A 26638-nucleotide genomic window follows, 5' to 3' on the forward strand; every position below is an offset into this window, starting at 1 on the left:
TCTTTAAATTACATGGCTGGCAGGGTATGTCAGGATACGAGAAGAAGGACGTTGTGCTCATGTTGCGTCACGACGCGAGTACACTATTGCAGTATTGTATGTCCGCACGGGCAGAGGCACGGCGATGAAAGACGACGGAAACAACCAGAAGAAGCTGCCAAACAAACAGGACGTCGCAGAACGACGATGAGGTTTGACGGATGTGTTATCTCCCGGTATGGGCGACAGAGCTGGTTTTCAACTTTTCATCAACAAACTCCGACGGAAACGGCCATTCCGATCCAGCCGAAGGTTTCGCAGTGGCTGCATAAACGCGCAAGGGGCTCGTAATTATTGGGATGAGGGCGCGAGAGGGGATATTTGAATGGTGGACGAGATGGTGCGCGAGCCAGCGTTTGAGGATCTGCCAGCGATCTGCGCGTCCGTGGAGCCGGTCCAATCCAGTCCAGTCCAGTGACAGCCCAGTCGCGCGATTGGACTCTTGAGAGAGAAGTTTGGGCTTCAGCGACTGATTGGCGGAGGAGGCGTCTCAGGTCGTCTTGGTACCTGCATAAGCGGCCCCCAGTCGACTAGGATCTGCCCGCCGAGGCGGCCCCTAACTCATCAACTATCTCTCCGTGGAGGCGTGGGCGTCGTCAACATCAAACAAGCCAGAGAGTCCAGGCCAGATGGGGCAATGCAAGAATACGCATGTACGCTGGACAGTCAGTCGACTTGCTCGCCAGCTGAGTGTATTTGCCCTGGCAATCATGAGGAGGAGGAGAGGTTCAGCACTCAGGGAAATCAAGCGAAGGAGATGGGTCTCTGCCTCGACGTACAGCGGTTAGCAGCCAGATATGAGCTGCGCTCTTCACCAAGCAAACGACATCAGAGGACCGCCTCGTGAGCAATTAATCACAACTTGGCGATGGGCGTTTCATGTTTGTCACGGACGACTGCCACCCTGGCCAAGGCCCGACTCGACGCTCGAGCGCCCACGCAAGCGCGGGCCCACGCCATCGACGCCAAGAGTCCATACGGCCCGGGAAATCTGAAGCATCCCGGGTGTGGCGATCCTGGCCATTTCACTGCTTCGAGGCGTGTGAGGTGGAGATCCGTATACTCCGGCCCGGTTTGGGTTGAAACGTTCTCGCTCATGCGTGCCTTTTCTACACACGAGCCCGCCTCTTTTCTTCCTCTCTTCTTCTTCTTCCTCTTCTTCACCATCTTCACTCTCACTCCTTGAGGTCTCTCGTTCCTTTCGAAAACGTCTTTGATCAGGCCTTTCCTGCCACTCCTTTCTCTTCCGTTCCATTCGCTGATACTTGGCTGTGCCAACGACATCTTGCAAGCAAGATACAACCAAACCAACCAGTCTTTTTTGAAGTGGAATCGATTTTCACTCTTTTGAAACAGTTCACCTCCCGGAGAGTCCAGCTTGAAGAAGATTTCGCCTGCTATTATCACCCACTCACTTTACAACAACCCAACCAACCACCTACCACTTTCAAGATGAAAGCCTCCATTGCTGCCCTCGGCCTCGCTGCCACCTTGGCCAACGCCACGGCCTTCCGCCCCGAGCACTGGCACTACAGGCGTGACAACTCGACCCTGCCCAGTGACGCCCAGACCACCCTGACCGTCATTGCCACTGAGGTCCACACCGTCACCAGCTGTGCGCCCACCGTCACCAACTGCCCAGCCAACCCCACCGACATCGAGGAGCTGCCCGAGACCGACAAGACCACCTACATCGAGACCATCACCAGGGACATCACCACCACCGTCTGCCCCGTCTCCGAGGCCCCCGCCATCTCCTCCTCCATCATCGAGTCGGCCACCAAGACGGGCGCCATCCCCACCGACGGTGACAACGTCCCCGCCACCGGGGCCGCCTCCGAGGCCCTGCCCGTGGCGACCACCACGGCCCCCGTGAGCCTCACCACCCAGACCTCGGAGGTTGTCGAGGACCAGACCATGACCATCACCCACGGCTCTGGCGACGTCGAGACCACCGTCGTCCACACCACCTACCAGACCACCGTCACCGTGCCCTGCAGTGTCACCCCCGGCGAGGAGGAGTCCAGCGCCTCTGAGGAGTCCACCACTACCACTACTGCCACCACCACCAACACCGTCACCCTCACCGTCGAGCCTCCTGCTGCCACTGACTCTGAGTCCTCCCCTGAGGGTGGCAGCGGTGGCATCCCCAGCGACACCGAGGGTGACAACAGCGAGGGTGACAGCAGCAATGACGGTTCTTGCGTCTGCCCCTCTGCTGTCACCGTCACTGTCCCTGCCTCGACCGTCTACATCACCATGGGCGGTGACGAGTCTGCCCCCACCGCTACCCCTACCGGCTCCGTCGAGCACGAGACCGAGGCTGAGGACGAGGATGCCGCGGACGGTGAGGACGACGAGGATGTGGATGATGATGAGGACGAGTACGACGAGTGCGAGCCCGACGAGACCACCACTCTCACCGCGACCACCCACATCCCCTACCCCACCGGCAACGGTACCGGGCCCATTGTCCCTGGCCCTACCGGCTTCGCCAAGCGCTTCCGCTTCTAAGCTGACTGCGTGAGCGTGCGTTGGAGCACTCCTGCGCCCTTGGAGGGTACTGCGTTGGATAGACTCGGGGATGCGTGGCGATCACGGGATCATTTTCATTCTTGGAAACTGTATATAGTTGTTGGTTCTTGTATTGGGGGTTAGTAGAAAAAGGTAGAGAGAAAACGTTGGAAGAAATCTTATCATGATGATGAAACGATCATGACATCTGCATCCAAGGGACCACCAGGGTCGAATAGTCTCCATTGTGATTGCACTCTGCTTGTGGTATGATAAATCGGTGTCGTTTCGCCGTGCGTGCCCTTTCATCGCAGCTAGAGAACAGTCAAACACCAGAAACGCCTCGCTTGCAAAAAAGTGCTGCCATGCTTTAGTTAAATAACACCCTGTGATACTCCTCGGCGCTGAGGTGTCGCGCCAGGACACTCCTCAACGCGGCACTGCTCCGTTCCAGCTGCGGTGACAGCCCATCGAGCTGCGCCATGTTCGTCCGGATGCTGTCCATGTGTCCGCTCAACTGCATGGCCAGCTCTTTGACCTCCTCATCCTCCAGATTCTGCCAAGTTAGCAAATTCTGGCAACAAGCCCCGCGAGAAAGAAGAGGAGGAAGAAAGCACGTACCTGCAGAGATGGCTGGGTTTTCCCGTCGACCACCAAGCCATACTCGTCCTCCACCGCCCTCCGACTGTCCGGCGCAAGGACATGCGCCTTCTTGATCATCTCTCTCGCGTCTCTCTTCTCTGCCTTCGCACTCGCCTCGAGGCTCTGCAGGACTTTGTAGTCGCGCTCCAGCGCCCGCTCCTCCTTGTCCCTCTCCCGCTGCAGCACCTCCACCGCGCACTGCGCGGCGTCGAGCTGGGCCTGCAGGTTGGTCGTCCTGTCGTACACATACTCGTAGTCAAACTCGGTCTCGTACTCCTCCGGCAGGCCACCCCGCTTCTTTGCCTTGCGGCGCATCCCGGACGACGACGGCGGGAAGGGCATTCTGCTGGTGTACGCCATCAGACGTCTCTGGATCCCCGCAACAGCCGCTTCCGTATGTTTCCGCCTCGTTGTGCCGAGGGGCAGTGCGTTGATTGTCGCATGGCCTGCGGGGACCAGCAGCTCAGTGGCTGCCTCCAGCGCCGGGCCGGCAAGAGGCGCCCATTTCTCATCAATCTCCGCCTTGGAGAGAGTGCGGTCCTTGGGCACGAGGCGGGGGTGGGATCGGGGGAGGATGTCGTTGTAGTGCCGCACAATGGCCAGGTTCTCTTCCAGGGATTGCGCGTCACCGCTGGGCTGTTGCTCCTCGACTGGCTTGCTGGTTGGTTTTGAGGTCGTGGCATGGCTTGTTGATGAAGGTTCCTCGGCAGCGTTCAGTGAGGGACGGCCGCGCTTTCGCTTCGCGGGCGGAGGGCTGCCCTCTTGTCGTTCACCCTCTTCCTCTGCTTGCCTCGTGGCCTTCTTCCGTTGGCCCCTCTTGCGAGTCGCAGCCGCAGGGTGCCCTTCTTCTTCTTCTTGGGACTGCTCGGGTTCTTCATGTGCTGGCTCTTGGTGTCTGCTTTGCCTCTGCCGCGATGCAGTCGTCGAGTCGCGATGGTCCTCTTCTTGCTCCAGGACAGCTTCTTCGTCTCGGGACTGCGTCGGAAGAGCCTTCTTTGGGCGGCCTCTCCTGGATTTAGTTGTTTCAGGGGTCAATTCGACTTCGAGTGCATTGTTTCCCGCGGACTGATCAACTGCGCCGACATCCTCGTTCAGTTCGCTGTGGCTCTTCTCGCCGAGTGACGGTCGCCCACGCTTCCTTCTCGGCTTGGCATCGTCTGTTGCAGGTTGTTCCCTTCTATGTGGCGGCCGCCCCCTTTTGCGTGGGCGCTCTTCCGAAGGTTCGTCTTGTACGTGTCGAGACTGTTCTTCAAGCGAGGGACGTCCTCGTTTCCGTCGTGGCGCTTCATTTGGTGCTCCTGTCTCCGTTTCTGCTTCTACTGGTTGCTCTAGAGTATCGCCTAGCGCTGCTTTCTTCGGTCTGCCGCGCTTCTTCGGTTGTGTCTCTTCTGGTGCTGCACCGCTCTCGTGCTCGTCGATGCGTTCGAGGGTCGTGTCGCCTGCGACGGGCATTGAATAACGCTTGCGCTTTGGCGATGCTGATTTCCGCGGCTGCGATACACAGTTAACATTTCATCTCACGCGAACACATTTTAACGCGGGTTCTGACCATTTTGAGCACTCTGGGATGTTGAAAGGGCTTGGGCGACCTGGCGCGTCATGTCGCGTCTACATCAATCTTCACACTCACTCACTGCACTGTGTAGGCGGCCGCACTAGTAAAGTGGGACAGTCTCCCCGCGTCAAGCCACCGTTCTTCTTGGGCCCTTGGCAGCTGTCGCCCCATCAGCCACACTTCAATTCCTTCAGTGAGCCAGCCCGAGGTTCTGCCAGTGGTCTAGCTGCGTCCCTTCAGGCTGTTCGGGTTGCGCGTCTGCGACGGCGACCGGAGTCTTGGCTTCAGGGAACAGATGGGGAAGGGAATGCGTGAGTGAGGTGAATGTTCAGGGATCATGCATGTCCCAAATTTGCTGTCCATTTGTTGCGCTCAAAGGAATTGAATCAACAAATTTAGGGACTTTGCTGCCTTCCGTGCATTCATCCAGTCAGGCTTTTCTTCTTCTCCCTCCAGTCCAGCCTCCAGTCCTCCGTCCCTTCCCCAAGGCGTCTCCATTCCCTGCTCCAGTCCAGGTCTCCATTGTCAGCGCGCGCGTGCATTATTAGTGACCAGCAGCCTCCAGGTCGCCCGTCCGTCCTCAACGTGTCCCGTTCGTCTGTCTCCCCGCAACCACCCACATCAGCACAATCACAATGCGCTTCACAACTCTTGTTGCGGCGCTGCCCGCCCTGGCTTCTGCTCAGCAGGACACCTTTGGCCAGTACCAGGCCCAATTCCAGAACTTCCTCGGCAACTTTGGGTCGTACATCCCTAACCCTGGGCGCCATGACCCCGTCGCGGCGGCTGAGGCCAAGGCTGGCGCCATGAAGCTCAACATCCTCACCCTGGACAACTGGAAGCAGACGCTCTACGAGCCTGTCAAGGAGGGCCAGACGGAGCCTGAGGAGTGGTGGATCCTGACTACTGGCAACAACAAGACTTGCTTCGGTAAGTATCGCGACAAGCAATAAAGCCCGTCCCAGGATGCTAATTCATCAGGCCACTGCGACCGCGTCGAGCAGGCCTTCAACGAGACGGCCGCCAAGTTCGCTCTGCAGACCAACGCGCCGCACATGGGCATGCTCAACTGCGACGACCAGCCCATCCTCTGCAACGTCTGGTCTGCTGGCGTTGGCTGGCTCTGGTCGTTCCAGATGCTCCCCGAGCCCGCGCCCATTGAGATCTACAAGAAGCGTCTCAACCTCACGACCGTCACCTCGGACGACCTCGTCGCCCTCCAGGGCAAGCACAAGACCGAGTTCAAGCTCGAGGAGTCGTTCTGGCACCCCTTCAATGGCAAGGCGGCTGAGCTGGGTCTTTCCGTCCCCTTGGCCTACTTGCTCTGGGGCTTCAACCTGCTCCCCAGCTGGGCCTTTATGCTCATCATCTCCTTCTTCAGCCGTTCTATGATGTGGGTCTTGGTCCCCGGTCCGCGCAGAAACGAGGCGGGCAACAACAACAACAACAGCGGCTAATGTGTATCTTCCTTAGGTCCCGCCGCATGGAGGGCCACGGTCAGCAGCAGCAGCCCGCTGGCAGGTAAATTTAGACGATATACCGTGCTGAGACGACGATGCAACGAAGAGAAGGATTGGCCAGGGAACGAAAGCGTGGCAGATGTTGGGGCCTTGTTATCATTTCATAGTGGGAGCGCTGAGGGTCGTTGTAATGGCGGAAAATTTCGGTGCCGGTGTTTCACGTACGGGAAGCGTGCGATCTGACCTTGGTAGTCGTCTATGATTGCGCTGGAGGGTGATCCGTGCCCTCGTATAATGAAATTGTAATCATTCTTTCGCCATTTCGGTATCATCATTTGCTACTGCATGTCTCCTGCAGCGTGCGTAATCCATCAAGCACCTCGTCTCGAAGCTTTGCGTTGCCAAACTTGCCATAGCGGAGGTCGCTCAGACTGTCGACGTTGGACTTGACCAGTTCGAGGAGCTGTACCTCTTCATCCTGTAGCTTTGCAATATCAGCTTCCAAGGCAAGAGTTGCGCCCTCCAGTTCGGGAACGACCGAGTCGAGAGTATGCTTTGCGCGCTTTGCGCCGGACAGATCTCCGAATAGCTGGTATCATTAGGCACTGATTCGTAACGTTGCGAGGCTGGGTTCCTACCGCTCGCTCCATCTCAATCTCGGCATCAACCTCGTCGGTGCCCTCTTCTCTCCTCTTCCGCAGCACCTCGCGCCGCATCGCCTTTCCCCGCGCCACTTCCTCTTCAATGTTTTCTCGCACCGACGCCAAAACGCGTTCCCGCTGCGCGACAAGATCCTGCCATAGCGCTCGCACGGCGGGTGCGTCGCGTTGCGCTGGGGGGAATTGCTCAGCGAAGCGCTCGAATTTGATGACCAAAGGCAGGGGCGCGGGGTTGAGGAGGTAGTTGGTCAAGACGTCAGTCTCAGTGATCGCCATGGTCGAGAATGGGGGATCTGGGATAATACAGAGGTGCTGTCGGTTTGACGCGTTTAGTGGGATAGTGTGACGTAGCAGTGCCCCAGTGGGAATAAGTTGTTGAGGTACCTAGTAGGTCAGGTATTGTAAGGTAAGTGCACCACTTTGACATTGCAAAACGACAAGCTACTATTCTTGATGTTCACAATGTAGTCTGAATATAGAAATTGACGTATTGCTATCATCTTTGAACAACATTCACGGTGTGCTTTCCCCCCTCGCTCTTCACTACCTGCGACTCCCGGGATACGGTCCCAGCGACTCCATAAACTCCCACGACATTCAACAAGATGCTCGCCGAAAAGAAGGAGGGCCTCTTGAAATTGCTTTGAGTGACCCAGTTGCCAATATTTGAGCGATACAAGCATTCGATACTTCTTTGCGCCGGAACTGCTGCTCATGGGGTTCCGTTGGACAAGCCACTGGGCCGGCGAAGCCCAGCCTACATACTGCGCCTGTCCTCAATGACAAGTCTTGTTCTCTAAATCAGTGGAAGTCTATTGCCCGTGAAAACGAGTACCAGAAGGAGATGCTGGGTCTAGGCTTCTATACATGTTGTCCAGCGACGTTGTGACAAACGCCATCGAACTGGAGCAGGCGGGCGGCATTAAGACGACGGGGGATCGGCAACGGCTGATACTTGGGCTGTGACTGCTCGCGGCACTTGATATCTTGCCCAAACATAGCTTAGAGCCTAGGCGAGAAATTTTTGAATACATGCAAAGCAAGTCACTTGTCTTTGTGAAGAAAATGGCGAGTGTCTGTCGCTGGCCTGGTAGAGCGCACCGCGACGCGTGATTGGGCAGGATCTGAGATCGCGACCCTGACGGGAGGAAAAGGGACAACCAAGACTCAAGGCGACTTGACCATCTCTCTCATGCCATCACCTGAAACCATCATCAGCATCACGTGCTTTACAACAGGCTCACTTTATTGTCACAATCTTCATCCTTCACTCAAAAATTCAGAAGGAACTCACTGTCGCCTGGAGACTGGCCACTGTCGAGGCAGTCACCGAGGGCATCAACAACGCGCTTAGGGAGGCACGGAAACCCTTCCCCCATTTACCCAGGAACACAACGAGAGCAACTCATCGTGCTTTGCACGGACAGACCAAGATGGCTCCAGCACGCCAACCGCAGCCTCAGTTCAACAAGGACGAAAAGGTTCTCTGCTTTCACATGGACATGCTGTACGAGGCCAAAATCATGGATGTTCAACCATTCGAGAAGCCAGCCGAGGGCTTCCGTTACAAAGTCCACTACAAGGGCTGGAAGAACACGTGGGATGACTGGGTCACCGTCGATCGCATCCGCCCCCTTGACGACGAGCACAAGGAGTTAGCCCTGCAGCTCCAGGCCCAGCTGCGAAGCAACATGCAGAAGAGCAACAGGATTCCCAAGAGGACAGTCAAGCCTGGCACCACAGACTCCGCGCGCGGTAGTGAGGAGCGCTCGTCTTCGGCTGCGCAAGGGGTTCGAGGGGGGCGCAGGGGCAAAGATTGGGATCTCGAGCAGGTAAGCGATTTTCCTCTTCATCTCGACCTGTTTGTGCTTCACAGGCGGACATGTTTGGCTCTGCATAACTCTACACCCACTTGGCTCTAGATCCTCCATCTGCCTTGATGATTCGGCTTGTCCGGACTTGAGTTTCCCGCAAAAGTGCTTGGAGCGTTTGTTGCTCCTGTCCTACAGGCAACAATCCGCAGCCTCTGATCGCGTGCGCTTCACAACACAGGGCAGACAAAGCGGCATTACCCTCTGCATTTAGGCTTACACACTCACCCACGCCTCGACCCATTGCAAAGTTGCAAGTCATGATGAGCTGGTGTTATATGGCTCTGCCATTGGGAAACGCAACAGTTTCATCCAAGTCTCCCTCATCAGGTCGATCGCAAAACACCATTTTCCCAGATCAGCCTTGTCACTGGGATACAGAGTTGCCGCCTGCGTGCACAACGCTCACCAGTCCGTCGAAACCTTCTTCTCATTTCATCTCCATGAACTTTTTCTTGTGCGCCTTGAGCCTTTTGCTTTAACCATCTGTCCTCAAGTACCTGTTCTCATTTGCTTTACCTTCCCTCCCACCTTCACTCATAACACCCGCACTTCATGTCAACTCATACAACCCGCAACCATGCCACGTCACGTCAAACCAAATCTTCGCAAGAACATGGAGAAAGTTCCCAAGATGAAGCCATTTTTTCGGCCTGTTCCTTACACGCGCCACGACTTTCCAATGTCCGATGTTGGTCGTAACCCACACCTGGCTGGTCTTGAGGCGAAGTGTGGTGAAACGAGCACACCCATCCAACAGACAGCAATGGACGTTTCCAGCGATGTATCCAACGCAGTGCCGCCTAAGGAACTCTCTGCGAAAGCCAAGGCCAAGCAGCTTGCGCGATGGGAAGTGCGCGATCATCTACTTGAACTACCAAGACGCAATCATCGCTATGTTGGTGCCAGGGGTGCTCTTCTGTTTGACGACAGATACGTCGCTCCTGGCGACCGTCTTCCTTGTCAGGAGAAGCGTGTGCGCCAACGTCGTTCGACTAGGCGAAAGGTTCCCGCCAAGAAGTTGACAGAGGGTCAGGATGGTCAGGAGCAGAAGCCATTAGGAGTTGCGAAGCCGCAGCAGCCTGTGGAAACACCCTCCCCAGAACTATCAAAGGATTCGGCGGACAACAGCTCTGACCGTACACTGTCACCGGTGCAAACGGCTCACTAGGATGAGCCCTCACTTCACTACTGTCGTTCAGACAACTGTCAACGCAAGCTCGCGACTGAGCAGGACGCCACTAACTCAATCGTCAGGAGGATGCCTTCCACGCCAAACCTATGATCAACATTGTGGTCCCCGACCATCTCCAGGCGCTACTCGTTGATGATTGGGAGAACATTACCAAGAATAACCAGCTTGTGCCTCTTCCCCACAAGCGATCTGTCCGCAACATTCTCGATGCGTACATTGACTACGAGAGCCCGGCGCGTCCACCAGGTACAGCCAGCCACGACATTCTCCTGGAGGTGATCGCCGGGTTCCAAGAATATTTCCAAAAGGCGCTGGGCCGCATTCTCCTTTATCGGTAAGGCTCGTTTATCGCAGCAGTTGCGAGCAAATCAATCTAACGACTCTAGTTTTGAACGCCATCAGTACTTGGAGGTCCGTAAGCTGTGGGAGAAATCAGATGATGAGCAGTACAAGTCACCTGCGGACGTCTACGGCGCCGAGCATCTTGCTCGTCTGATCGGTACGACATGGTCATTCTCCCTCTCTTCACCACGCCACTAACATCACACACAGTTTCTCTGCCTGAACTTCTTGCTCAAACCAACATGGATCAACAGTCTGTCTCGCGCCTTAGGGAGGAGATTTCCAAGTTCACCAATTGGTTCAGCAAGAACAGCGAGACCTACTTTGTCAATGAGTATGAGACGCCCTCTTCCGAGTACATTGACAAGGCGCGCAGCTTTTAGGAAGGCGAGCGTTCAGAGAGCAGTCTACCGCGCCGCGGCTCGCTGAGGACCGTGTAGCGACGCTGTGGCATGATTTTGTATGAATCGGGGCATTGGTTTCTTTCTCTTTTTTTTTTCCACCCTTGCGAATAATTTGCTGGGGTTCGAGTTTGGGATTGTACCCAGGGAAAAGAAAAGAGACGCAGCAGTAGACAACAGTAATCAGCATGGCAAATGCAAACTCAATGAGTGACCTTGAGACCACACGTACCCCCTGGACGATAAAGGCGTGGACCACATTTGCGTATTCATATCCCAGAATCGCTAGTCTAGTGTCTTACACAAATCATTACAAACATGTACAATCGCGATCGTGTAGAATGCACGACCAGTCCTCCTCTCCTGAAAAAACACGACCGATGCGCGCTGTCGTGTCTTAGCCCTCCATCCTCTGCACTTTTCTCTCGAGGTAGAAACCGGCGTCCGGCGTTCGCTCTGCCTTGACTTGGTTCTTGCTGAGACTGCTCTCAACCTCCTCCACCCGTACCAGCTCCTTCACCTTCATGATCATACCGGCCGTTTGCCGACTAACGGGATGGAAGACCGTCTGTGCGCGTCGTCGCAGACCGAGGGCATGTAGAACGCCGCGCGTGCGCTCGGGCATGCCAATGCTCGAGCGGTGTAGTGTTATGCGGAAGAAGGCCATGTTGGGCCGGTGTATGTGTGGTTTGGTGGTGTTTCGGCGGTCGGTGTTGTGACTGGGCTAGCCACAAAGAGTCGGTTGCGCAAATGGCAGGAGGACGATCGTGATTTTATTCGCCTCTTATTTGTTGTCGTGGAGCGTGGTTGAGGTCGCTGGGTGTAGTTTCTTCGCGTTGGCACACTTTGCTCGCTATCATGGGACGCTGTCGTCGAAAGTTACAGGTAGGTTGCCAAGACTTTCAAATTGAGACGACTTGCAGCCACGTGACCTCGCATTTCGCGTGCATGCCTCTGAAGCCAGTTACCCTGCACATGCACATGCACCTTCACCCCAGCCGACATATGGCGATCACAGTCGGTCAAATCGCTTGTACAAATGGCGGTCAATGTGCATCTTTGATTTTGAATAGTGCCCGGCCCCTGGTTAGCGCAGTACAGCTTGCATCACCGTGTTGAGCGTGTTGTAGCGGTGTGTGGCACCTGTTTAGTTCACCACTCTTGGACATTCAGTGGGAAGAAAGCAAATGGAACCTCAACACGCAAGAACACAGAAGATAACAATAGGTAGTTTGGTCATTATATTCTAGTAAACCATCAAGGTGTTATAGCTCTAGCGCCATATCATTCCAGGCTTTCATACATCTCGCTCTACCCCAGATCCAGCAAACACCTTAATTTCAAACCGCGTCATCAACATAAAACCCTTACACAGACACCTCCACGCGGCCCTCAGACCCTGGTTGGCCCTGGGCGAGGGAAGGCAGAAGGTAGGTGATATCGTCCCAGGGGTGACGGTACAGGCCAGTGCGCAGACGCTTCTGGTCGAGGAAGTGAGCAATGAGACCAATGCTGCGGCCGAGAACGAAGAGACCGTTGAGAACACCCATCTTCAGGTAGTCCTCAGCCTCCTCCGCAGAGAAAGCGCCGCAGTTGCGGACAAGGTCGACAAAGCAGACGGCAATGCAGCCATCAACGTTGAGGATCAGGTTGTCCTTCTTGGAAGTGGTGACGGTCTCGACAGCCAGAGCGTAGTCGAGCAGCTTGTGGTTGGGGAAGTTGGCCAGGACGTATTCCTTGACCAGCTCAACACGCAGATCGGGGTTGTTGCGGGACTTGATGCGGTGGCCGATACCGGGAATGAGCTTGTTGGCCTTGCGCATGCCGTCGACGAACTCACGGGGGCTCAGACCCTTGTCAAAAGCCTTGGTGAATTCCTCAGCAGCGCCATCGAGGGCACCACCAAAGCGCGAACCAATGGTCAAGAGACCAGAGACAAGAGCGCTGATCAGGTCCTTGCCAGCACGAGTTGTGATGATGGTGTTCATGGCACCAGACACGGCGGGACCGTGGTCGGCCGTGAGCATGAGAACCATCTCCAAGAACTTGGAGGCGTACTTGGGAAGGCGGCGACGGAACCACAGAAGAGACATGACACCACCGATGCCGATGTCCTCTTTGAAAACGTCCGAGATGGGCATGCCGGCGTAGAGGAGTTCCTGACCACGGTCGTCGGAGATGGTGGAGATGAAGGCAGCAGGCTTGCGGATGAGGCCAAGCTCCTGAGCCCAGGAGTAGTCCATGGGGATCTTGGGCACAGCAGGCTCAGGCTGGGGAGTGATGGTGCCGTCCTTGACAAGCTTCTGGTAGACCTCGGTCAAGGTCTGAGGAAGATCCTCGAAGGTGTTGGGGACGTAGAAACCAGCCTCACGCATGGACTTGTTCTTGTTGGCAGCCGTCTCGAGCTGTGAGTTGGCAAAGGAACCAGCGTGACCGAACTGAACCTCGGTCTTGAACATGCTGGCGCAAGTACCGATGGCCCAGGCCACGATGGGCTTGGTGATGACGCCCTGCTTGACGGCCTCAATGACCTTGTACTCCTCTACACCACCAACTTCACCAAGCAAGACGAGAATCTTGCATTCAGGGTCGGCCTGGTATCTGAGCATGTGGTCGATGAAGGTGGTGCCAGGGTAGCGGTCACCACCAATAGCAATACCCTCGTAGACACCGTCGGTGGTTGTGGAGATGATGTTGTTGAGCTCGTTGGACATGCCGCCAGACTTGGAGACGTAGCCAACGGAGCCCTTGCGGTAGAGCTTGGAGGAGACAATGTTGTCCATCATACCACCAGTGTTACCGATCTTGAAGCTCCCGGGCTTGATTCCACCAACGGTGGCAGGGCCAATGATGGTGACACCCTTCTTCTGAGCAACGTGGGCGATCTCACGGGCGCGCTGAGATATGATTAGCTGGCGCATGTGTCGTTGGCTCACACGAAACTTACACGCTCGGGCACACCCTCGGCAATGATGGCAATGGTCTTGATCTGGGGGTTCTCCATCAGCTCCATGGTGGAGCTGTAGACACTGCGGGACGAGGCAAAGTTGACCACGACATCGACATCGGGGTGCTTGCTCATGGCCTGATCGACCTGCTGGTAGACGGGCAGCAGAGTCTCGCTGGTACCCCAGTACATCTTGGAGACGAATTGACCGCCGAAGGTGTAGATAATGCCAGCAACTGATGGGGTCTTGCGCTTGCAGATGAAGTCGAAGTCGAGCATGCCCTGAACGGCACGGGGCTGGAGACCGTAGACGAAGCACCTGGTCTTGTCGCTGAAGAGAGCGTGCGAAGGCATTGGGCTCATGGACCGGCTAGGCGCTGCGAAACGCTGGATCTTGTCGTTGGCCGAGAGGCCCTTGTTGCCGTTGGCAGCCATGATGAGAGGCTTGTGGTCGCGGGGGAGCTGAAAGGTGGGATGGCCGGTCAGCAGTGAGCACAGATGTAATGGGAGCTGCCCTCGTGTGCACAGGCAGTGGTATTAGAGAAGGAGAGGAAGATGAAAACAGAGGCAGTATGAGACAGAATGTAGGGGAAGGAGGTGAAGGTTCAGGAGGAGGGCAGAGAGAAAGATCAACCTGTTGATGGAGGTGAGCGAAGGGGACTGGAGCTTTCCAGGTGCAATTGGAGGTGCGGTGCGTTCGGGTGCCCGCCAAAGTGGACGAGGCTCAGGCGTGCCTTCCTTGGATTCGGGGCCCGGCTGCAGCCAAAATTTTAGCGGGGCAGAGCTTGTGGCCCTGCAGGTCAGCGCAGCCGCTACAACAGCACTAGCCGTGAACGCGCTAACCCCTGGATGGAGGTGACAAAAGAACGGAGCACGAACCTCTAAAGTATGTAATAGATGCTGGTGCAATTGGTTTAGCTAGACCGTTGCGAAGACGTCGTGGTAGCTGGGAAGGCGTATTTCGACACTTGAAGTAGAGAAGAGCGTCAATTGACAGTTGACCCAGCTGATATTGCGTTTCCAGTGCTGCAAGCAATGCGTTGGCTGCGGTTGCGATACCGGTGTGGACTAGACAGCACAAGTTGGGGAAAACTTTTTTGGGGACCGCATATCTTTTCGTCGGTGCTTTTCGTTGACCTGTTGAATGCCATGCTGCGACTCGCGAGCGCGTTCCGTCATTTCAGGAGATGGAGGGGCAGCCGATCATGGTGGTACAAGTACCGGTACCTCCAAGATGCAGTCTAACACACCGCTTTGTCTGAGTGAATCACACAAAGAATCGTACCACCCAGCACTGCCGGCTTGTTAGGCGCTCGCATAGCGCTATAGGAACATACTCGCTGTTGCCGTGACAATTTCCAGCCAAGGGCGCTTGGGTTGATTCGTAACAAGTGGTTGTGATACCAAGCTGCCCCAAAATTCACGTCGGGGATGGCGGAGGCTGTGAGGTCAGCCACTGCGCAGCGAGGACAGAAAAGTGTCGGCCAATTCGTGTTGCAAGATCCCAATGGCAGATGTCTTCTGTGGCACATTGGGTGCGAATGCTGGCTTCGGAGTCTTCATGCTCAAGAGGATTGCGACTTCGGTGCATATCGACTGAGGGTGCAAGCTCCAGTCTCACCCCCGCCGTCTTCTGCAGCAGTAAGAGGATTTGTGCCGACCCAACGCCTGCTCAGAGCCATTGTAAATCGGTGTTTTCCTGCTGGTCGAACGCAATAGATCTTGGATCCTCTTGGCTCGCGTAAACCCACCAGGAAGAGACGGCGAAATTGAAGGCCTCAACAGCATTGGCGTGTAGGTACCGGTACCTGGCAGAGCATCCACCCCAATGCTTTTTTTTTCTGCCCGCCTTTTCAACCCCCCATGCCCCCTGAAGCCACATGCTCACCGCCCGCGGAGTCCGCTTGTGCACCAACTTGAATGCCACCAAGCACCCCAAGCAAAGGGTAGCGACCCACCGATTCCGAGCTACCCTGGCGCCGACTCCTCAATGGGCAAGCCCCTGCGCCTGCAGCTGGAGCTTGTCAATTTTCTGCCGTTGTCCTGGTCCCTCATCCGGCCCTCTTCTTGCTCAGTCTGAGCAAAGACCGACCCTCCGATTCAACTTCCAAACCCCCCTCCACATCTTCCTCTTTGACATCTCCAGCTTCAACCACTCCCTCTCTTGTCGTTGCGACCCCAATTGCACATTTGCAACATCGTCCTTCATCCTTCAGATTGTCGCTTGAGCTTGTGCAGTGGTATGTAAGCTCCTGGTGCTGCCCCTCCATCGCCCGATTCAACAAGTTGGCGCATGAGCAAGCGGTCAGCAGGTCCGCGAGTCGCCTTGTTGACTGCTCGATGCGCTATCAGGCATGCCGCTTCGACTGTTCCGTGAAGATTGCTGACATTTGGTGTGATAGCGGCAAAAACCAAGGCTAGATTCACCAGCAACGTTCTCATCCTCCATCTTTCTCCCAGTTCACCATGTCCGCCAAGTCGATTTTCGAGGCCGACGGCAAGGCCATCCTCAACTACCACCTCACTCGCGCTCCTGTCATCAAGCCGAGCCCTCTTCCCAAACCCACCAAGCACAACCCTCCTCCCAAGCTGGCTGCTTTGAGCTTCCCGGAGGATGCCGATGTGAACGATGTGCTCGACCAGGCTGAGGTCACCTACCCCTGGCTGCTGCACCCTGATGCCAAGTTCGTCGCAAAGCCCGATCAGCTCATCAAGCGTCGTGGCAAGAGCGGTCTCTTGGCTCTGAACAAGCCCTGGGCAGAGGCCAAGGCTTGGATTGCTGAGAGGGCACGCAAGGAGCAGCAGGTCGAGCACGTTTCGGGCCTTCTGACTCAATTCCTGGTTGAGCCCTTCGTCCCCCACCCTCAGGATACTGAGTACTACATCAACATCAACTCCGTGCGCGATGTAAGTCTTTCAACTTTCAACCCCCCCTTGAATTCATGTTGTCGTTGCGGGGCGAATTTCGCGTTTGGTCGAGAAACCAGTTACACGACGTGCTTGCTTGTGTGAGACTAGCCGGTGCAAAAAAGGCACTGAACGAGGGCGCGAGCTCGAATGAGGGAATCGCTTCTTTTATGAGAGCGTGTCCCCGGTTTGAGATGTGGATTACTCGGCAAAGCTCGAACCTTGCATTCCGGACGAACGGATGTCTCGACGCAAGGCCGTCACGAGACACCCCTGTACCTCGAGCCGCTATCGACCCACAAAGACCCTTTACCTACGTCGTTTTTATGCATCGCGGAATAAATGTATATCTAACGTACTGCAGGGCGACTGGATTCTCTTCACACACGAGGGCGGTGTTGATGTCGGCGATGTTGACGAGAAAGCTGAGAAGCTGCTGATTCCCGTCGACCTTGCTGAGTTCCCCTCGAACGAGGAGATCGCGTCGACACTGTTGAGCAAGGTACCCAAGGGCGTGCACAACGTGCTTGTTGACTTCATCACCCGTCTCTACGCCGTCTACGTCGACTGCCAGTTCACCTACCTCGAGATCAACCCTCTCGTTGTCATCCCCAACGAGGACAAGACCTCCGCTGAGGTTCACTTCCTTGATCTTGCCGCCAAGCTTGACCAGACCGCCGACTTTGAGTGCGGTGTCAAGTGGGCTATTGCTCGGTCGCCAGCTGCTCTCGGCCTCACCAACGTTGCGCCCGCCAGCGGCGAGAAGGTCAACATTGATGCCGGTCCCCCCATTGAGTTCCCTGCGCCCTTCGGCCGCGAGCTCACCAAGGAGGAAGCTTACATTGCCGACCTCGATGCCAAGACTGGTGCTTCGCTTAAGCTCACTGTCCTGAACCCCAACGGCCGTGTGTGGACCCTTGTTGCTGGCGGTGGTGCTTCGGTTGTTTACGCTGATGCCATTGCCTCTGCCGGCTTCGCCGATGAGCTTGCCAACTATGGTGAGTACTCAGGTGCCCCCACCGAGTCGCAAACCTACCACTACGCCCGCACCGTCCTTGACCTCATGCTCCGCGCACCCATGTCGGACAAGGGCAAGGTTCTGTTCATCGGTGGCGGTATTGCCAACTTCACCAACGTTGCGAGCACCTTCAAGGGTGTCATCCGCGCACTGCGTGACTTTGCTACTCAGCTGAATGAGCACAACGTTCAGATTTGGGTCCGCCGTGCCGGTCCTAACTACCAGGAGGGTCTCAAGAACATCAAGGCTGCTACCCAGGAGCTCGGTATCAACGCCAAGGTCTTCGGTCCGGACATGCACGTGTCGGGTATCGTGCCCCTTGCTCTGGTTCCAGGCAAGTGGGAGGAGAGCAAGGCTCAGGAGTTCTCCGCATAGAGAGGTCCGATGACGACAGGGGTCGCAGATGGATAGACGTTGGGGGAAGTTTATGACTTGCCAGTTCATGTACGACTGGCGTTCAAGATCTGATGTTCCAGCCTTTACAACTCGCATATAGTAAGGGCTGTGTAAGGGTATGCCATTTAGAAAGCGGATGACGATGTCAAAGAGGAATGCAATACAAATTAATTCAAGACGTTAAAAAATATGCATTATTCTACCTGCTCGCCGCCTCGGTAGGCTCTGGTGCGCTTTGGCAAGACTGGCCTAGGCACATTGCGATGCCCTGTTAGAGATTGCGACAGTAGGCCATTCAGCTATACGTGTTGCGAGGCAGAATAACACACTGCTCTAACTATACGAATCAGAATCCGCGTTCCAATACATCACCAACAGGCATAGCCAGCTTTCAAGTAGTAGATCTGGCGGGATTCACTCACTAACAGCCATGTGCTCTGGATGTGGATTTTCATTGCACAGGACGTACATAGGTGAAGGCAAGCTTCACAAACTCGCTTCATTTTTTCCCGAGTTACTGCATGGAAAGCTGACTTGTACATTAATTGCCACCACGTATCGAAGTACTGGGCAGCATGGACGTCCAGTACCCCGGATTGCGCGTACGTACACCGCTTCGGCGCTTACCCTTGACGCAACCCCGCCAAAGCCACTCGGCAGAAAAAAAAAAGGGACAGACAGCCTTGCCGTTCTTGCCTCGCCTTGCAGTCGAATAGGCGTGGAACGATCACCAACAATCGCATGACTCTTCGGCTGTCCCGCATTGCGCCTATCCGCACATTCTCTCTTCGTCGACCCCGAACCCTCCATCTCCGCAGCACAATGTCGACACGTTCGTTACCTTCCGTGCCCGACTGGCGAGGAAAGACTAACACAGGATAGCACCCGTCGACACCAGGCCCATCGTCCTGTCTGGCCCTTCCGGTGTTGGCAAGGGCACTCTATACGAGCTCCTCTTCCGGCGGCATCCCGACTGCTTCACTCTGTCTGTCTCGCACACCACCAGGGCGCCCCGCAATGGCGAGCAGGATGGCGTGAACTACCACTTCGTCACGATGCAGGACTTTGAGGACCTCATCGCGAAAGACGGGTTTGTCGAGCACGCCAAATTCGGAGGCAACCGTTACGGTACCAGCAAACAAACCATTGAGGAGCAGGAGAGGAAAGGCAAGGTCGTGCTGCTCGACATTGAAATGGAGGTCAGTTCTGTGTCCCCCGTGCAAACGATATACGGCCCACTCACGACTCGCTAGGGCGTCAAACAAATCAAGCAGTCTGGGATTGACGCTAGATACATCTTCATCTCCCCTCCGGAACCTGCGTTGGAGACTCTAGAACAGAGGTTGCGCGGACGCCAGACCGAAACCGAGGAAAGCCTCCAGAAGAGGCTGAATCAAGCAAAGAAAGAGCTGGAATTCTCAAAGGTTTCTGGCGTACATGACACCATTATCGTGAACGACGACTTGGAGGCCGCCTACAAAAAATTGGAGGACTTCATTTACAAACCAGCAGCCTAAAGGAGGATAAGAGTACATCATCGTCGCGGCAAATGAGCGTTCATGTAGTAGAGACCACGTTGGACCGAACACCAATAAAGAGTCTTGCAATCATTGATTAAAGCATATGAAACGGCAATAAGCTCGGGGGTAATACTAAACACAAAGTAAAAGATCCCTATTCCAAGGCATTCAGCTGGGTACCTGAAAGCTCGAAGAACACAGTCAACGCCAAGTTGGAGTACTGCTGGGCCAGGACGCAAGACCACAGGTATACTCTCTTCGCCTTTTATCCCAGCAGCCGCCTTCTAGTCTCCTATTATTGGCCATTGTCCGCTCGCGCGGGGTTGCGCAAGCTTCGTCCGTAACATGACCATTCACGAATACGCTCTGCCCCAAGACTCCGTAGCTCCTCTCTCCAGCTCACAGTGAATGTGAAGCTTAGTAACCGTTCATGGTCATGCGTTGGGAGTTGCGGCTCAATTCGCGGTCGGCTGAGGGGCTGATGGGACGGCTGCCGCCACCAGTTCCGTGAGCACTGCTCTCCTTGAGTGCCAGGAGTTGCTTGGCACGGAAAGTCTCGTAGTGGGTTTGCGATGTGGTCTCGATGAGATCCTGCAGGTGGGTACGGAGAAGGAAGTCTCTGAGGTAGATGAACTCGCAGTGCTTCTCATCCTCCACGTTGATCACGCCCCAGCGGTTTTGACGACCGCGAACCTGCTTGCCATCGACGATGATGTTCTTCTCGGATCCGACGACGGCAAAGGGAACAAGGCTCTGCTATAATTAGTATAGACACGTTGTTGGTTGGTCGAGATTTCATACCTTGATCTTTCCGTTCAAGGCACGTTCCTCGTCGTCAAACTCCTCATTATCGTACGGGAACATCTTGAGGTTGTGGAAGGCAAACTCTTCCTTGATGCGCTCCTTGAACTCGAGGCGCTCCTCAACGGTCAGAGTATCGGCCTTGGCAATGACAGGCACGACATTGACAACATCCGAAAGCTTCTTGAGCACGACGATATCGATTGGCTTCAAGGAGTGACCCGATGGTTGGATGAAGAAGAGACACGCGTGAATGCGCGTGTCCTGAATGTAGCGCTCTCGTTGAGCTGTAAGCTCCTTTCGCAAGTACGCCGAGTGCTGATCCTTGATGTACTTGACGATGGGATCCCAGCACCTGTCGTTGTTAACGAGATCGCCGTACCCAGGAGTGTCGACGATGTTCAAGCGCAGGCGGACGCCATTCTCCTCGATGATGTGAGACACAGCTTGGATCTCGGTGGTGGAGCGGACAGGCTCGTCTGGCTGCAGGCGACCCTTCGAGTCGATCAAGTGGGACGCGAAGATCGTGTTGATGAGAGTCGATTTTCCGAGACCGGTTTGACCTAATTGAAGGATTCAAGTTAGATACTATCTGGAGGCGGTCGGAATGCTTGCGCAGAGCTAGCGAGGAAGGGGTAGCTGTCAATGGATAGCTCATACGGGTCCAACGTACCAACACAAATGACATTGAACTGGAAACCACGCTTCAAGAGCTTGCGCTCAATCTGCGAAGTGATGCTGTCGAAACCGACATGGCTGTTAGGGTAGATGGTGTTGGGAGGAGCGGCGGCCATCTTGTCGTCAAGGGAGCTGACAGAGGGATCGGGATACGGTGACTGTTGCTGGTGGACTCGTGAAGATCAGGAGAATATTGTGTCTATTCCAAGGACAGTCTTCCGATTCGACGCCCAAGCTGTATCAGTGCACAGAGAACGCGGGTGATGAGGTTGAACGGAGACAAAACGACAACAATGCCTGCTTCGAAGGGGTCGTTTACGAGTCGGGAGGTGACAAGCAAAGGCAGCAACTGCCAGGAGACGGTCAACTTTTTTGGGGCCCCTTCCTCTGCCGTCCACTCGCACCCGACTCGACTTTAGCACAGCAATTTCGGTCCTGGGGGGGAAGGCAGGGACGACGGGACTAAGAAAGGGGGAAAGTGCAGGGGTTCACTTGCCGTTAGCGCACTTCATTGGCTCAGATGGTGACCGTGCACAGGGCGATTCTGATTGGCCCTCCGCTCCAGAACACTGGGCTCGTATCTCGCCAGTCCGGAAATCTTTTGAAGATGCATCGCGAAACTCGTGATCAGCCCAACCCACGACAACCACGCGCGGTCCAACGTCGCTGAATACCCGACGGCATCATACTGTTCAATTTCGACCGCGCCAAGAGGCATTCGCGTCATCCGAAAACGATCGCACTATCATTGGACCAAGTCCGACTCTGAACTGTCGCATCGCACGTAAGGCTCGTCATCCTGTTATTATCAACATGGCAACGATTGCGGCACCGTTGCTTCCCCGCCTGGCACTCCCAGCTCTGCCAGCTGTCTCACGCTGGGCGACATTCTATACCTCCAGATACAGTCTACCCTTTCTACCGACGCTTTCGATCGCCGTACCTGGTGTGAGCATCAGCTTGCCTGGGCTTTTGGGCGACATATGGGAGGGCATCCTACGCGCCGTACCGAAGAACAAGACATCACATTCGAGGAAGAGGCAGAGGCAAATGGCTGGCAAGGCACTGAAGGATGTGAACCACTTGTGCAAGTGCCCGGGGTGCGGTCAAGCCAAGAGAACTCATCGTCTCTGCCAGAACTGCCTCGAGGGTACGTGGTCACGAAACACTTTCATACTGGAAACTAATCATCTTTGCAGACATGCGACGGATATGGAAAGAGGACTTTCCTCCAGCGCCCATCGCCTGAGCTATTGAGTGCGGATATGTATAATCTTGTAAAATACACCGGAGACAAGGGCATGTGTTTCGTGTGCGCGGTGCGGGATATGCATGAAGTTGGCGTTTGCTTTCCACGGCATCATACCTAGTGATCAATTTTGAATATCACTTGCACTACGTGCCGCAAGATTGAGCGAGCGGTCGTTTGTAGTGTGTGAAATGTTCGCAAAGCTGACGGACCAGCATTCGAGTAAATCTTGCCCTTGCATCTTGCGGGTACCTGCACCTTGATTCTTAATTACCTTATTTATTGTGGGCAAGCGCCATTCTTGAAAGCGTTCTTATTACATGTAGTGACGACGCATATGAAGCCGATGTCTATGACCAAACCTCAGTCCGTCAGGTCTGCTGCCCCACCACCATTTCTGTTTCCTTCATCCACCAACCACTTGAAAGCCTAGCAATAGGTGCCCCTGAGCGGCAGGATGGTCAGTCATATGCTTGATCATTATCCAGGCAACTTCAAAGCTGACCAGATGTAGTCCAAACAGTATCTGACCACGCATACGGTGGACAATGGTGAGCTGCCTGTGCCCCGCTAACGTCATGACGGATCAAGTTGAGCTCACATGTATCTTCGCAGCTCATACAACCGATATCTTCGCTTTAGCGACCACTTCAAAAGCTATACTGTCCGCTAGTGGTTCGTCAACTTTGCATATCTACGACACTACGGATCCTACTTTCCCACTCAAGCAATCCATCTCAAACGCACACAAGCTGGGCTGCCACCATATCTGTGCCTCAAGAAATGGGCGTGTGGCCGCCAGTGCCGGATTCGGGGGCGAAGTGAAACTATGGTCTTACAATCAGGACAGTGGAGAATGGAGCCAAGATGGTGAGGTGTCAACTTCAGCAACTAAACCCGGCGAGGCTTGGGCGTTGGCTCTGAGTGAGGATGGCAGCTACCTGGCCGCCACGACCAACGACGGCAGGATCAATGTGTGGGACACCACGAAAGAAGGCAAGCCAAAGATCCAAGATTACGAAACGGGTACTCCTGGTTCAGGAAGCTTTGGCATGAGCGTCGATTTGAGCATGGACGGAAAGTTCACGGCAAGTGGGCATCAAAACGGAGCGATCTACATCTTCAACAACGACACAGGGCGTATAGCGTTCTCACTCTCGGGTTGGTTTGCACGGAATCCTCTTTGTACAAGGCAAGCTGACATGAGACAGGCCTTGCGAAACCCGTCCGCGCAGTCGCTTTCTCGCCTGGCAGCACCAGGCTCGCTGCCGCAGGCGATGCCGGCATCATCGCCATTTACGACATGAAACACGGCGAGCACGTTAGTAACCTGACAGGTCATGCGTCCTGGATCACCACTCTGGACTGGAGCGACAGTGGGGAGTATCTTCTCAGCGGCGCAATGGATGGAAAGGCAAAGGTGTGGTCCGTAGAGCGCAGCACTTGCGTTGCAACACACAGCGAGACAGACAAGGCGCTGTGGGCTGCGAGGTGGTTGCCAAAAACCGGAAGAAGCGAGATGTTCTGCACGGCTGGTGCGAACCGCAGTATCTCATTCTATCGCGAGGCTACAGGAAATTAGATCAAAGGGTTTGCGGACCGCAGAGGCATTCTCGAAATAGACGCGTGAGCACGGAGTATAGTTGATCTAACAAACTCCCAACAACTATCTGTACGTGCCGTCTGGTGCTGGCGTCGGAGGCGGTCACGTGTTTACGCTCCAAAGTCGCGTTGCCCCGCTGAATGTTGATCCGTCCAGTGAAGGTCGCAGGCGGACAATTGGGGATTCCAGCTCTCTAAGGGTTCCTCTTTTGGAGCTTCAGCAATATGAACGATGTTCATACTGCGTAAGGGTATGAGCAAGCTAATTGTTTCAGAGCTTTCAAGAGACTCACTCACACGTCATCGTGGCATACCTCACCTCATGGAGTGGCTGGGAAATCATGAACCGAGTCACGTGCCAGCCTCATTCATGTCGCAGGCCACAGGCGTTGCTATGACGCCCACTATGATCGACGTAGGCGCCGGCTAGGGACGTTTTCGTGCCTGCATTGACTGTGATCTCAACGGAACCCTTCAAGATCATAAAACATTAATTCCATTGCTCAGTATAGGATATCCCTGTATTCAAGCGCCAGCCAGTGTCCTTGTCAGCAGCATACACTTTATTTTCTCCTTGACACGACGACACTTACTCAATCACTGCCGCATTCAGCTTGCTCTCACAATGGCCCGTACCACACGTTCAACAGGCCCAGCGAAGGGACAATCGACCCTCAGCTTCCACAGCAAAGTCACAAAAAATGTCGGGCATAACGCCAAAAAGGCGGCTCTTTCACCATCTGTGTCCAAAGTCGAGCTTCCACCCACGCCGGCCGAGGCCGACACCGTTGATGATGTTACCCCAACCCAGGTGGAAACTGAAGCGGAGGAGCTAGAGGCGGAGGAGGAGATCGTGGAACCAGAGCCAGCATCCGAAGCCGAGCTCAAGGCTGAAAAGATGACGGAAGCCCACATAAACAAGTACTGGAAGAGTATTGAAATGGAGAGGATGGCGCCGCGTGTCCACCAGGAGGGCCTGTCAACTCATGAGAAGATCTTACGATATTTTGACGTCAGCTCGCAATACGGAGTAAGTCCCGAAAGCCGTTCTACTATATCGAGGATACTAATCTACGCAGCCTTGCATTGGTATCACTCGGACAAAGCGCTGGCAAAGGGCAGAGAAGCTAGGGCTCAACCCACCCATCGAAGTCCTTGCCGTGCTGTTGAAAGAGGACAAGGACAAGAACAGGGGCTTCGAGAAGGCTCAGATGGACAAGATTATGGGAAGCATCGCTGTTGGTGCGACGGCATGAACGAACAATGGAATGGCGCAATGTCTTCAAGGTTCGCTGGTTATCACGGAGTTATTGGGGTCACCGCCGTATGACGAAGTGGAAGGTGTTTCTCGAGCGTCTAATTGTACGTGCCATGATGCGTTGCCGCGTTCGTCTTTTCCGCATTCTTCAGTACCATATGCTTCTTGTGCGGTGGTGTGGCAGGGGCTCTTTCCCCTGAGCCTCCATCTCCTTGATAGTGTCGTAAAGGAAAAAATCTATGAGAATCGCGTTGATGTCTGCCTTGGGATGTTGTCGCTTGATTTCCCTCCTGATGAGCTCTACAGCCCAGATACTGCAAGCTGGCGATTGTCAGCACAAGCCATAATATGCATACCTGTTTGAAACATACCTCTGAGCTGCATCTCCAACTTTCCGCCACTCTCGAGAAGCTTTTTGTCCTTGATGGACGCTGTCACCGTGGGACTGCAGTACAGTGTGCCGAGTGATATCAAGATCTGTGGTATGCGATAGTCTGCAAACATTGTGATCTTGTCGATATCATGGAATTCACCAAATGACTGATTCTCGAAGCAAGCCCACAGGTCGGCAACGAATATCTGAGCCCGTTTGAGAAAGCGCACAGGCTTTGTGCGGCCCTCGTATACGTGTTCGTCACGGAAGCACTTGAAGTCTTGAGCCAGGAGATTCACGAGACGTGCCGCTGAACCATCAGCGGCATCAACGAGATTGGCCGCGGAGCAGTCATAGCGCTGTGGATCTGTTAATGGGGATAACTACCTAGTGCTGTTAAGGTTCATACCTCGTACAACACCTGGCTTGCTTCCTGAAGGCAGTCCAGGCGTTCCTTGAGCATGGGCATCTCTTCATCAGTGCAAGACCGGAAGACATACTTTAGCTTCTCAAGGTTGCACTCGCGCTCATCACGCCAGAACTCGGGGTCTGTAATAGGTATCCCTGAGCTTGTTAGTTACATGAGTCGGGACGCAACACAACCGGCATCACATACCCTCTTCGAGCGCTCTTTGCAGACCAGCGACTAAACTCCAGTAGCCTGTCCATCTTCGGCCTCTATACTCGATCGCAAACCGTTCATCTTCCGGCAGTTCTGACCAGAAAGAGAAGTTCAATAGGTCCATAGTGAAGATGAAATCCACAGTTGCCTCATCCTTGGTTTTGGGGTGAAGTTCATGTTCAGACCAGGAAGACATGGAATAACCCTGATCAGCCATTTTGTTGAAAATTGTCTCGGCTGCCGCCTTTGAAGCTCGCATGTCAACGGCCACGTCGATGCAGTTGTCATAGATGTACTCGCATCCATCGAGGACACCGGTGTCAGCTTCCTCCTTCACAGCGAGCTTGCCCTGAAAATGCTGGCGCAGAAGCTCCACAAGCTCAGGGTCGGCCTCATCATCTGAAGACATGGTGGCGAAGCTACGTGTGCGAAATCGAGACGGAATAGAATGAACGGCAGCGACAGACAGGATGGCGGTCTACGGTTATGTTGTGAACTTTCGGTTAGGAAACGGCATTCTGAAAACCCTGCGGAAAACCATCGTCTGAGCCCGACCTGATCCTAGCCTAACAGCAGTGCCTGGACAGCC

The 26638-nt window shown here is 54.8% G+C and overlaps 13 protein-coding genes across 13 annotated transcripts; 8 read left to right on the top strand and 5 right to left on the bottom strand.

The window, feature by feature from the left end:
- Nucleotides 1-1393: 1393 nt before the first annotated feature.
- On the top strand, nt 1394-2835 carry F5Z01DRAFT_411983 (uncharacterized protein). Its single transcript, XM_046259566.1, has one exon. The coding sequence runs from the start codon at nt 1492-1494 to the stop codon at nt 2551-2553; it is 1062 nt and encodes a 353-aa protein (XP_046121644.1). The 5' UTR covers nt 1394-1491; the 3' UTR covers nt 2554-2835.
- On the bottom strand, nt 2739-4814 carry F5Z01DRAFT_411873 (CENP-Q, a CENPA-CAD centromere complex subunit-domain-containing protein). Its single transcript, XM_046259563.1, has 3 exons — nt 4745-4814; nt 3175-4686; nt 2739-3109 (listed from the first exon to the last, which is right to left on the bottom strand). The coding sequence occupies exons 1-3, from the start codon at nt 4745-4747 to the stop codon at nt 2924-2926; spliced, it is 1701 nt and encodes a 566-aa protein (XP_046121645.1). The 5' UTR covers nt 4748-4814; the 3' UTR covers nt 2739-2923.
- Nucleotides 4815-5385: 571 nt separating this feature from the next.
- On the top strand, nt 5386-6207 carry F5Z01DRAFT_671311 (uncharacterized protein; the record flags this gene model as incomplete). The annotated part of the gene is made up of 2 exons (XM_046264689.1): nt 5386-5680; nt 5732-6207. The coding sequence occupies 2 exons, from the start codon at nt 5386-5388 to the stop codon at nt 6205-6207; spliced, it is 771 nt and encodes a 256-aa protein (XP_046121646.1).
- A 134-nt stretch (nt 6208-6341) lies between these two features.
- Nucleotides 6342-7241, bottom strand: F5Z01DRAFT_412388 (Cnl2/NKP2 family protein-domain-containing protein). Its single transcript, XM_046259568.1, has 2 exons — nt 6849-7241; nt 6342-6799 (listed from the first exon to the last, which is right to left on the bottom strand). The coding sequence occupies exons 1-2, from the start codon at nt 7143-7145 to the stop codon at nt 6542-6544; spliced, it is 555 nt and encodes a 184-aa protein (XP_046121647.1). The 5' UTR covers nt 7146-7241; the 3' UTR covers nt 6342-6541.
- An 862-nt stretch (nt 7242-8103) lies between these two features.
- On the top strand, nt 8104-10868 carry F5Z01DRAFT_411989 (MRG-domain-containing protein). The gene is made up of 4 exons (XM_046259567.1): nt 8104-8701; nt 9998-10269; nt 10322-10434; nt 10488-10868. The coding sequence occupies exons 1-4, from the start codon at nt 8303-8305 to the stop codon at nt 10658-10660; spliced, it is 957 nt and encodes a 318-aa protein (XP_046121648.1). The 5' UTR covers nt 8104-8302; the 3' UTR covers nt 10661-10868.
- Nucleotides 10869-11877: 1009 nt separating this feature from the next.
- On the bottom strand, nt 11878-14498 carry F5Z01DRAFT_411962 (citrate synthase-like protein). The gene is made up of 2 exons (XM_046259565.1): nt 13626-14498; nt 11878-13575 (listed from the first exon to the last, which is right to left on the bottom strand). The coding sequence occupies exons 1-2, from the start codon at nt 14058-14060 to the stop codon at nt 12046-12048; spliced, it is 1965 nt and encodes a 654-aa protein (XP_046121649.1). The 5' UTR covers nt 14061-14498; the 3' UTR covers nt 11878-12045.
- Nucleotides 14499-15817: 1319 nt separating this feature from the next.
- On the top strand, nt 15818-18180 carry F5Z01DRAFT_411922 (ATP citrate lyase). The gene is made up of 3 exons (XM_046259564.1): nt 15818-15865; nt 16028-16532; nt 16897-18180. Exons 2-3 carry the CDS (start codon nt 16092-16094, stop codon nt 17923-17925), a joined length of 1470 nt encoding a protein of 489 aa, XP_046121650.1. The 5' UTR covers nt 15818-15865; nt 16028-16091; the 3' UTR covers nt 17926-18180.
- A 13-nt stretch (nt 18181-18193) lies between these two features.
- Nucleotides 18194-19543, top strand: F5Z01DRAFT_646883 (P-loop containing nucleoside triphosphate hydrolase protein). The gene is made up of 3 exons (XM_046262934.1): nt 18194-18778; nt 18829-19145; nt 19200-19543. Exons 1-3 carry the CDS (start codon nt 18688-18690, stop codon nt 19461-19463), a joined length of 672 nt encoding a protein of 223 aa, XP_046121651.1. The 5' UTR covers nt 18194-18687; the 3' UTR covers nt 19464-19543.
- A 340-nt stretch (nt 19544-19883) lies between these two features.
- Nucleotides 19884-21061, bottom strand: F5Z01DRAFT_616592 (Septin-type guanine nucleotide-binding (G) domain-containing protein; the record flags this gene model as incomplete). The annotated part of the gene is made up of 3 exons (XM_046260922.1): nt 19884-20222; nt 20268-20830; nt 20941-21061. 3 exons carry the CDS (start codon nt 21059-21061, stop codon nt 19884-19886), a joined length of 1023 nt encoding a protein of 340 aa, XP_046121652.1.
- Nucleotides 21062-21758: 697 nt separating this feature from the next.
- F5Z01DRAFT_671318 (uncharacterized protein) lies at nt 21759-22194 on the top strand (the record flags this gene model as incomplete). The annotated part of the gene is made up of 2 exons (XM_046264690.1): nt 21759-22095; nt 22145-22194. 2 exons carry the CDS (start codon nt 21759-21761, stop codon nt 22192-22194), a joined length of 387 nt encoding a protein of 128 aa, XP_046121653.1.
- A 233-nt stretch (nt 22195-22427) lies between these two features.
- Nucleotides 22428-23838, top strand: F5Z01DRAFT_411775 (WD40-repeat-containing domain protein). Its single transcript, XM_046259562.1, has 4 exons — nt 22428-22654; nt 22709-22745; nt 22810-23355; nt 23406-23838. Exons 1-4 carry the CDS (start codon nt 22652-22654, stop codon nt 23774-23776), a joined length of 957 nt encoding a protein of 318 aa, XP_046121654.1. The 5' UTR covers nt 22428-22651; the 3' UTR covers nt 23777-23838.
- Nucleotides 23839-24421: 583 nt separating this feature from the next.
- Nucleotides 24422-25052, top strand: F5Z01DRAFT_633645 (DNA polymerase delta, subunit 4-domain-containing protein; the record flags this gene model as incomplete). The annotated part of the gene is made up of 2 exons (XM_046261972.1): nt 24422-24826; nt 24876-25052. The coding sequence occupies 2 exons, from the start codon at nt 24422-24424 to the stop codon at nt 25050-25052; spliced, it is 582 nt and encodes a 193-aa protein (XP_046121655.1).
- Nucleotides 25053-25164: 112 nt separating this feature from the next.
- On the bottom strand, nt 25165-26552 carry F5Z01DRAFT_412755 (uncharacterized protein). Its single transcript, XM_046259570.1, has 4 exons — nt 26044-26552; nt 25837-25991; nt 25426-25786; nt 25165-25375 (listed from the first exon to the last, which is right to left on the bottom strand). The coding sequence occupies exons 1-4, from the start codon at nt 26456-26458 to the stop codon at nt 25203-25205; spliced, it is 1104 nt and encodes a 367-aa protein (XP_046121656.1). The 5' UTR covers nt 26459-26552; the 3' UTR covers nt 25165-25202.
- Nucleotides 26553-26638: the final 86 nt, after the last annotated feature.

Source organism: Emericellopsis atlantica (genome assembly GCF_019669845.1).
Source record: "Emericellopsis atlantica unplaced genomic scaffold F5Z01scaffold_4, whole genome shotgun sequence".
Lineage (NCBI taxonomy): Eukaryota > Fungi > Ascomycota > Sordariomycetes > Hypocreales > Bionectriaceae > Emericellopsis > Emericellopsis atlantica.

Excerpts from the sequence above, each read along its gene's own strand:
- F5Z01DRAFT_646883 (XM_046262934.1), top strand. The coding sequence starts at position 18,688 with ATGACTCTTCGGCTGTCCCGCATTGCGCCTATCCGCACATTCTCTCTT. Across the intron at positions 18,779-18,828 it reads CCGCAGCACAATGTCGACAC|CACCCGTCGACACCAGGCCC; the intron begins GTTCGTTACCTT and ends AACACAGGATAG. Across the intron at positions 19,146-19,199 it reads TGCTCGACATTGAAATGGAG|GGCGTCAAACAAATCAAGCA; the intron begins GTCAGTTCTGTG and ends ACGACTCGCTAG.
- F5Z01DRAFT_411922 (XM_046259564.1), top strand. The coding sequence starts at position 16,092 with ATGTCCGCCAAGTCGATTTTCGAGGCCGACGGCAAGGCCATCCTCAAC. Across the intron at positions 16,533-16,896 it reads ACATCAACTCCGTGCGCGAT|GGCGACTGGATTCTCTTCAC; the intron begins GTAAGTCTTTCA and ends AACGTACTGCAG.
- F5Z01DRAFT_412755 (XM_046259570.1), bottom strand. The coding sequence starts at position 26,458 with ATGTCTTCAGATGATGAGGCCGACCCTGAGCTTGTGGAGCTTCTGCGC. Across the intron at positions 25,787-25,836 it reads CAAGCCAGGTGTTGTACGAG|CGCTATGACTGCTCCGCGGC; the intron begins GTATGAACCTTA and ends ACAGATCCACAG. Across the intron at positions 25,376-25,425 it reads GTTGGAGATGCAGCTCAGAG|CTTGCAGTATCTGGGCTGTA; the intron begins GTATGTTTCAAA and ends GACAATCGCCAG.
- F5Z01DRAFT_411989 (XM_046259567.1), top strand. The coding sequence starts at position 8,303 with ATGGCTCCAGCACGCCAACCGCAGCCTCAGTTCAACAAGGACGAAAAG. Across the intron at positions 8,702-9,997 it reads AAGATTGGGATCTCGAGCAG|GAGGATGCCTTCCACGCCAA; the intron begins GTAAGCGATTTT and ends CTCAATCGTCAG. Across the intron at positions 10,270-10,321 it reads GGCCGCATTCTCCTTTATCG|TTTTGAACGCCATCAGTACT; the intron begins GTAAGGCTCGTT and ends TAACGACTCTAG.
- F5Z01DRAFT_411873 (XM_046259563.1), bottom strand. Across the intron at positions 3,110-3,174 it reads AAACCCAGCCATCTCTGCAG|AATCTGGAGGATGAGGAGGT; the intron begins GTACGTGCTTTC and ends CTAACTTGGCAG.
- F5Z01DRAFT_412388 (XM_046259568.1), bottom strand. The coding sequence starts at position 7,145 with ATGGCGATCACTGAGACTGACGTCTTGACCAACTACCTCCTCAACCCC. Across the intron at positions 6,800-6,848 it reads AGATTGAGATGGAGCGAGCG|CTATTCGGAGATCTGTCCGG; the intron begins GTAGGAACCCAG and ends TAATGATACCAG.
- F5Z01DRAFT_411775 (XM_046259562.1), top strand. Across the intron at positions 22,746-22,809 it reads CACGCATACGGTGGACAATG|CTCATACAACCGATATCTTC; the intron begins GTGAGCTGCCTG and ends GTATCTTCGCAG. Across the intron at positions 23,356-23,405 it reads TATAGCGTTCTCACTCTCGG|GCCTTGCGAAACCCGTCCGC; the intron begins GTTGGTTTGCAC and ends GACATGAGACAG.
- F5Z01DRAFT_411983 (XM_046259566.1), top strand. The coding sequence starts at position 1,492 with ATGAAAGCCTCCATTGCTGCCCTCGGCCTCGCTGCCACCTTGGCCAAC.
- F5Z01DRAFT_411962 (XM_046259565.1), bottom strand. The coding sequence starts at position 14,060 with ATGGCTGCCAACGGCAACAAGGGCCTCTCGGCCAACGACAAGATCCAG. Across the intron at positions 13,576-13,625 it reads CCGAGGGTGTGCCCGAGCGT|CGCGCCCGTGAGATCGCCCA; the intron begins GTAAGTTTCGTG and ends ATCATATCTCAG.